General features: G+C 38.7%; 1 protein-coding gene across 1 annotated transcript in view; it reads right to left on the bottom strand.

Annotated features, from left to right (window-relative positions):
* Nucleotides 1-1,000: 1,000 nt before the first annotated feature.
* Nucleotides 1,001-8,058, bottom strand: part of MYPN (myopalladin) — a 45,090-nt gene continuing 38,032 nt past the window's right edge. The window contains exons 16-19 of the mRNA XM_008947406.1: nt 6,366-6,573; nt 5,508-5,673; nt 3,144-3,277; nt 1,001-1,216 (exon numbers count right to left, since the gene is read on the bottom strand). Coding sequence (XP_008945654.1) covers nt 1,047-1,216; nt 3,144-3,277; nt 5,508-5,673; nt 6,366-6,573 — 678 coding nt within the window. The 3' untranslated portion in view covers nt 1,001-1,046. The remainder of the gene's footprint in view (nt 1,217-3,143; nt 3,278-5,507; nt 5,674-6,365; nt 6,574-8,058) is intronic.

The raw sequence follows: 8,058 nt of genomic DNA, 5'->3' as shown, positions 1-8,058 counted from the left end.
CGTTTTATGTATTAACAGAATTTTCACTGTCTTTATAGCAGACACCACGCCTCAATTTCCTAACTAATGGTGAATGTTGAAATTCCTCCAGTTCATAATTCCTTTGCAGTTTGTTAAAATTAAGCTAGATGGTAGATGGACTTTTTTTTAAGTCACATTACAAACTGAGAAAAAGAGATTGATGTTTAAAAACAGTGGTGTTCCAAGCTTGATGTCACCTGTGTTTAAAGGCAGAGAGTCACGAACACTGTAAAGAAAAAAGTATGAAGCACATCTGGAAAATAGTTTCATCTATGGGCTCTGGAGATCATGCTTCAGACAACAGGAATTTTGGTTTCAGTTTGGTTTCAATCAAATTAGCATCCTATACATGTGCCCTGTGCCTTACTTTATGAATCCTTACACCATGAATACACACTTCATGGAGTACACACACACAAATATAAATATATAGGGTATACAGCTGTACCTACATGAAACACTATATTTATCTAGTCTTGAGTTCAAAAATTCTAAAGTTATCTGGCATAATATATAAAAATGAGTTACATCTTTTCCCTTTAACTTGTGCTTTGTGATTATCTGGCATGTTTTTTAGAATTACATTCAAAGTCTTGTTGTTTACCCTCATTCAGGACTGTTGTTATTGTAATATTAATGTTTTCACTGGCAACATTCCAGCTAAACATCATCAATCCTTACCATGGCTTGCTACAATACAGTAGCTTTAATTCAAGCAGTGAAAGTGGTATTGGCTTTTAGGTGCCGAAAACTATGTTTACTATGTAATTCTTAGCAAACTACACAGTGCTGAATTTATTGCACAACACTCCATACCACAATTATCCTGCAGTAAAATAATACACAAAAGTCTTGTATGAGATGTTGCTTGCAACTTTTGCAGCAGCAGTACACTTAATTACAAACAAGTGGCTTGTAAACCTTGAGCATCTTGACTTGTACCTCTTTCTTCCCCCCTCCCCTCGCCGGCACCCACCCCCAGTTCTAGTATCTCTGTGGGTGTAACTGGAACAATTGTTTGTTTTTCAAAGTTCTTCACTCTCCACCACTTTTTGGGTTGGGGATGAAAACAGCATAGGGCTTTCAGTAGTTGGGAAGGCAGAAAAAATGTCGAGTCCTTGACTGGTAAGGTTTGTATACCAGCTGCCACCAGGCCGGAGCTTTATTGGTTGTGGAATTTGACGGTGCCACTGAGCTGAAGCAACAGAAACAGAATAGGCTGTGTAAACCTCTAGTTAGCAATGAAACAACAGGCATCAATGCACACAACTGAAAAGGCACTTCCCATACCCTTGAAGAGAGCACAGCATTGTTGTTCCCTCTTTTAGGGTCTGTTCCTTCAAATATTGTAATTTACTTAGTTTCTGTGTGGAGTATTTTTATTGAAGTCTGGAGATGGAATTCTATACCTCTTGAATGTGAATGAATTTCACTAAGTCCAAAATTAAGTCATTTAATCCTTGGAGCCTTCTCCAAAGTTCCAAAAAATTTCACACTGTAGAAACATGCTATTCCATTTTGTGCTACTCCATCGTCTGTCAGACTTTTCGTCCTGATTTTTTTTTTTGGTGGTATTTAATTTCAAAGTAGTAATACAGGGTGTCTTTTTAATGAAGTGATTGTTTTTTATTTCCCTTTTCTACTTATAGCTAGTAACACACTTCCTAGTGTTTTTTTAAGATATTGAAAGAAAAGCAATCTGAAGACACACGTTAAATAACTTAGCAGTAATATTCAGTATGTTCCTCTGTGAACAAATACTGTTACAATTTTGTAAGAATATTTAGCTGTTATATAAAGCTTAACAGCTATTCTTAAAGCACTTCAGAAAGAGGAAATCGGTATCATCTTTGCCAGTATTTACCCACATAAAACCTCCAGGTCAGCACCCAAACTGGACAAACATATCTGTCAGCAATTAAAATGAATGAGTAGAAAAGTTCAGGCTACAATACTCGGGCAATAGCTTAGTGTGAGAGACCTACAATCTACATGTTAAGCATTGATAGAATATGTCTTTCCGTGATGAATCTTTCCATGATGAATTTTGACCCTGTCTATCTGGAAATATTTGAGAGAGAAACAACTTTATTTTTGCAGCCCCCGATTTGTTGCTCTTTGACCAATACATTCATTATGTACTGTGCTCTTTACTTTGCACACAGAATTGCAAATATCAGACTATATTTTCAACCCTCCAACCCCATCCATTCAAAATAGCACAAAGGAAAGTTATTTCCGTCATCCTTTGGTGTGTAAGACCTGCAAAGTCCTTAGAAAGTATGGTTGTAATCAGGAAGCATTTCTTACTTTACATCTTTTTTCCTGTTTATACCTCGAATCGTTCATATGAAAATTTCACCACAAGGTGGCAGAAAACTAACAGGGATCCACCAGAGACTTGTGGTTATCACTAGAAGTTAAGCGTGTTTTTTAAAAAAGATGAGAAATACAGCGTTGAACACGTTTGGTTTTTTTTTCCTTTGAGGATGCAGCTGTAATCCAACGGTTTGTGGAATATGTTTTCTGTTTCGTTATGCTGGTTAAGTGATCAAAGTACTCTCTTGTTCTAGATAAATTGTTTTAACTAACAGTTCTGGCATAGATACACAGTAATTAAATGATATGTTGTAGTTCTTGGATCCTAGACAAACATTAGATGCAAAGTAGCCTCCATTAATTAGGCATAGTTTGCACTACATGTGCTCCGTAGAAAAGGGGCTCTACTTTCCTGTGTGCAGTTTATTGTTCCATCTCAAGTCAGGGCTGTAGCACAGGCATGTGTCAGAGGGAACTGAGTTAAGGCTCAGCTTGAATATGTTTATTATATACTTATGCATCTTGGGAATTTGGAAGGTGGAAAATGGGAGTAGAAAATATGGTGCAAAATTTTTCCACTGTTTTTTCTCTTTGCCTGTCTTTGAAGCGGTGCAGAAGAGGTAATTTGGACATATAGCTGTATCATTGTACTTTCTCCTAGGGGCCATATTAAGCTGTGGCCATGCTGTGATGCTAATTTCTAATCCATGTCAAACCCAGCAATTTACAGACTAAGAACTTGGTGAGGGCTGGGACTGAATAAAATAAATTCTGATTTGTGTTACTTACTAGGCAATACCTACCATATATGTCAAGTCTAGCAGTACAGGAGACAATACCAGCTTCGTTTTTTGCAGACAAGGTATACCAGCCAGCATCTGCTTTCTTGGCAGGCTGAATGAGGAGGCAGACATACCCTGTTGTATCTTGATGCATGCTAGGAAAAGAAGTGTTTTGAAATTAGTATTTCTCAAGAGCATCTCAACTTTGAGATTTTACAATGTGTACGTTATATCTGAAAACAATAAGTTGTAACTTCTATTCTCAAAGAGCTAGCAGCCCAAGACATTTGTAGCCAGTGCTTTCAGTGTGGCCTTGACCAATGATCAGTATAGCTAAAATCTGTTCTCTCTGTTGTGCAAAGCTGTAGTCTGACAGTGTGAGCTGAATTGTTGTTCTGTGTTAATACTGGAATTCTTTCTTGAATTCCAGTGAACTAAACCCATGCAAAGCTGCTGCACAGTCACGCTGTATTTTAGAAGCTGGAAGAGTAACATAAAGTACTGAGAAAGCTTGTACAAAGTTGTGGTATTTTTCATGACAGTAGCCAGAGCCAGTCAGAAACTTTCTTATGGCACCCTTTTCTATGAGAAAATCACTGAGTGGCAAAATCTTAAAGATTTGTTTGGCTAACACTCTGAAAGAAATCTGCTTTGTTATTCACTCATCTTCCTTTGCCCTTCAGTGATTGAAGACTTTTTGGCTGCAATTTCTGGGATAAACTATTCACTAGTAGATCAGAGAACTGAGGCTCCTCTGCTGTCCAGGCTGTGGTTGGTCCTTTTTATCAACCCAAATGTTTCCTTCATTATACGGGAAGAAGTGGGAGATGAGCACATCAGAATACTTGAAGTTGCAGGAAGTTCTGAAATTTGAGATTTTGGTTCCTTGTGAACTGGAATGAAACATCAAACCACTGAATTCCAGGTTGAGAAGACATTCTGTGCTTCTGACTGCTCCAATAGAAAAGGGAACATTCACCCTTTGCTGCCTGCACTACATAATTCGCCTTGTGCTGTGGCTGCAGCAGTAAAGAAGCTCATACATATCCATATCATGGTACAAAAAAGGGTCTCAGCCTCAGGCAAGAAGATCATAATGAGGTAAGATAGGGGCAAACAAGGACAACGCTGCCCATGGCTCTGATGGATCTGTGTGGAACCACTCAAAGCCTTGGGAGCTTGCTGTTTGGTCATGACTGGCTGAAACAGCAGATGTGTCCTAAGTCTGAGGTGAGCTCCTGGCATGGGGAGGTGTGGGAGGCCTCCCCTAGATATTCCTCTGCTGAGCTGAAGCAAAAACATGTTTTCTAAGCATCTGTGAAACAACTGGAGATGAGGCATTTTAGGACAACTTTTCATTTTACATTAACTGCAGTGTTTGCATGTGTATAACCATAATTCCTGTGAAAGTACCACTACTTGATATAAGTCCCTGAGTAATTTGCCTAGAGGCAGAGGAAAAAAGACTACAGGCTACAGAAGACCAGAGTCAGGTGGGCTTTTTGGAGAGGGACAGCAATCTCTGAGGGAGACCACTGAAAGAGTTGTTTCAAGTGAGCTTTCCATTATGCTAGGTGTGCATGCATAACAAGTGCTGCTGTGGAGCCAGTTCTCTTTACAGACAGATAGCCTGCAGGGTATGCATACGAGAATGTAGCACTTCTTGAACTCAGAGATCCAATGACTGCATCAAATCCTTAGCTGGAGCCAAGTGAAATAAAATACTAAAAGTCAGATCTATGCTGAAGTAGAAATCTTAAAAAAAAAAATTAATGAAAGCAATTAATTTCTTATTAATTACAGCCAGACATATTATTCAATCAGCTTTTCTTTTGCAAAACTTCGTGAATGGATTTGAATGCAAGAGCTGAGCCTGAATATTATTGCATTTTGTAAGCATGGGATCAAAGTCTTTGCCTATGTTTGTGACCAAACTTTGTAATCAGCCTCTGTATCTGATGTGCTAAACTCTCCAGTATCCCATACTCTGAGGCATTCAAAACCACACTGTAACTGTTCGTAGTTTGAAGTCATCCATAATTAGAACTAAACTGAGGAGAAAATAGTTTAGAGAGAGAATAAGGTGCTAAAATGAAAATTACAATACCATATCATAGCATCATTGCTAAAAAGATGCATACACATGCTGTGTCATATGGTCTGTCAGCACTCCCTGAAGCAGTGGCCTGTCATGCTCCAGGCCTTTGTTCTGAACCAAGGAAAGAGCTGTTGTTCCCCTCATGGTGAAGCCAGCTTTTTAAAACTTTACATGGGTGAAAGAAGTTGTTTTTGGAAGAACATCACCTGCACTTATCACACAGGTTTTCATGGAAACAGTTGGTCCAGCCAGAAGAAACTGCAAGCATAGGTACAGTGGTAGAGTACCTCATCCTGTCTCTGTTTGATGGGATGGTCTCATTGTCCTTCTTCCAGTAAAACACGGGGGGTGGCATTCCCACAACTCTGCACTCTAATCTTACGGGGTACCCTTCAGGAACACCGCAGTTCTGAAGCTTCTCCAAAAACATGGGGGCTTTTTTTACTTCCTTTGCTGGAAAAGTGAAAAAGAATTCTTGAACAACACATAGTTTATTCTTTGCTTTGTTCCTCTTTGGAAGAACATGAACAAAAATTATTCTTGTTATATCAAAATAGGTTGTGAATTTTTAATGGGATACTGGAAGAGAAGTGAAATGCCGTGACAGACTCTGCAAGGGAACATAAAGAAAATAATAAGCAGAACTGATGTTCATGAAAACATCTGTGCATACCTAATAGATCTAAACATCCTACTATTGCAGGAAATTATGATCTGTGAATTGCAGCATCTCACATCCTGTAAGGCTTTCTTACAGTATTCAGATTTATATTTTTCTATTTAAAAACATTTTAATACTAATAGAACTGGGACTGAAATCTAGGAGACCTGAACATATGTTATGAATTCAAACCCTAAGCATTTTCGGGACAGAAAATTAAGAATATCTTTTTGACAGGACAAGAGAGGCAAAGCGATGGTGAGAGAATTCTTACAGCCCTCTGTTAATAACAGGAGTGCACCTATCAGCTGAGCACTAGGTCCATTTCCCTCCATCAGGTGAGTTTTAGAGCTGTCAAACTCTCCTGCTATCAGTGGATTAAATATTTATTTATACTTGTCTGTAGGGAAGTTAAGTAAGATAAGTTTGAAGAAGCACATACAAATAACTTCATCATTGTGACTAGGTTTTCAGTGATTCTTACCTACAACGGTGAGCTCCAAACTAAATGAATTTTGGCCTGTTTTATTAGTGGCAAGGCAAGTGTAAGTTCCAGCATCATTTTGTGAGAGAGGATCAATCAGCAGAGAGTGAACTCCAGTCTCTCTGACCAGCATCTTGTGGGTGCCATCGGGTAGCACGGGTTTGCCGTTCAGAAGCCACGTCAGGTCTGGAGTTGGTAACCCGCTCACCTAACAGACAGTGAAACAGCCCAAGGCACATGTCAAACTCACAAACAGATTTTAGTAAATTCGTAGGTAAGCCCTGTTGCCATCTGAATGATGTCAGAATCTAGAACAGATAGATTTATATTATTTTTGTTTCTCAGCTTCTGTTTTTCTTAGTTCCAAAAGGGAGAAAACCAGAGGAGAGACAAGCAAAAAAAACCCAAGAGAAACAAATACATGAAATGCCTACATTTTTTTTTTTAGTCAGAAAGGAAGAAACTTGATTATATATCAGATTCACAAAAGACTTCTAGTAAACAGCTAGTCTTCTTTTTTTTTTAGTGCTGAGTTTAAATCAAACCCTTGGATCTAAACCACTACAAAGTTTAATAGAGATGAAAGAATTCTATACAAATTACTTTGTCTTGCATAAAATTTGATGAAGAATGATACAGTTCTTTGCAGCTGTTAAATCTTTCATGCTTTAGAACACTAAGTATTTTTTAGTAAGATTATTAGATTGGATTATAGTCTTAAAGATCTTTCTAGCAGATAGAAGTACTTAGATCCAAAATACTGCTTTCCAAGCAATATTCTACAAACCAGAGAAAGAGGGAAGCTGCACTTGCCTGAACGAGGGCTGCTGTCTTCCAGGTTTGTGCAATACCAGACATGCTTTAAGGCTTCACAAGCTCTACCAGGATAGCAGAGCTAAGAATAACCAAATTCTTTGGCATGCTCCCTAGTAAACTTTACATCGTAAATTAAGTAGTAATGAGTCTTGTTCATCTTCAGGGCATTAACTTCTGCTTCCAAGCTTCTACCCTCTTCAGGGTAGGAGATGTTGGAGCATGGAAGAGGTCTCTGTCAGCACTACCACTTTTGCTGTGCTACTGGGACACAGAGGGACAACCAGAACATGGTGGAGCACATGAGTTTCTTAAAGCTGTTCGGTAACAGGATGTTCTCTGTGTGTACTCTGACCTATGACAACTCTCTCATGTGGGGATTTGAATCTGTAAATGGGGATGTTTCTGCATCTGTGAATGCTGGGGAAGCATAAAATGAGCTGGGCTCTGTTCCCACTTTTCAGGGAGTATTAATCTTCAATAACTCAGTCCAATACAATGGGAACATTTGTTTGAACAGAATACAACATGCTGAATCCTCTCTTTCTCATGGTTTTGTGCGATTCTGGATTACGTTCAAGAATCTGTTAATAGAGCAGAAGGACCTGTCATTCCCAGATGAACTTCTGGAGTTCACATTGTTAAAGGACACGGTGAACATAGCTAGTAATTTGAACAACCTTTTAAGTAAGTCTTCTGTTTCTGGGGTTGTGTTTTCTGTGTGCTTCATTCCATCTAGCATGTGTTGAAAAGAAATCCCCTGAATCAGCTCAGAGACAATAGCAATAAAAATAATTTGTAAAAATGAAGCATTGAACCTTTATCAGAAGTGTCTATGCATGCAACAGAGTATATGAATACACCCAGCAATACAGGCATG

Source organism: Merops nubicus, unplaced genomic scaffold (assembly GCF_000691845.1).
Source record: "Merops nubicus isolate BGI_N331 unplaced genomic scaffold, ASM69184v1 scaffold28570, whole genome shotgun sequence".
NCBI lineage: Eukaryota > Metazoa > Chordata > Aves > Coraciiformes > Meropidae > Merops > Merops nubicus.
The sequence above is the reverse complement of the archived record's forward strand: the minus strand, read 5'-3'. Positions and strand labels throughout refer to the sequence as shown.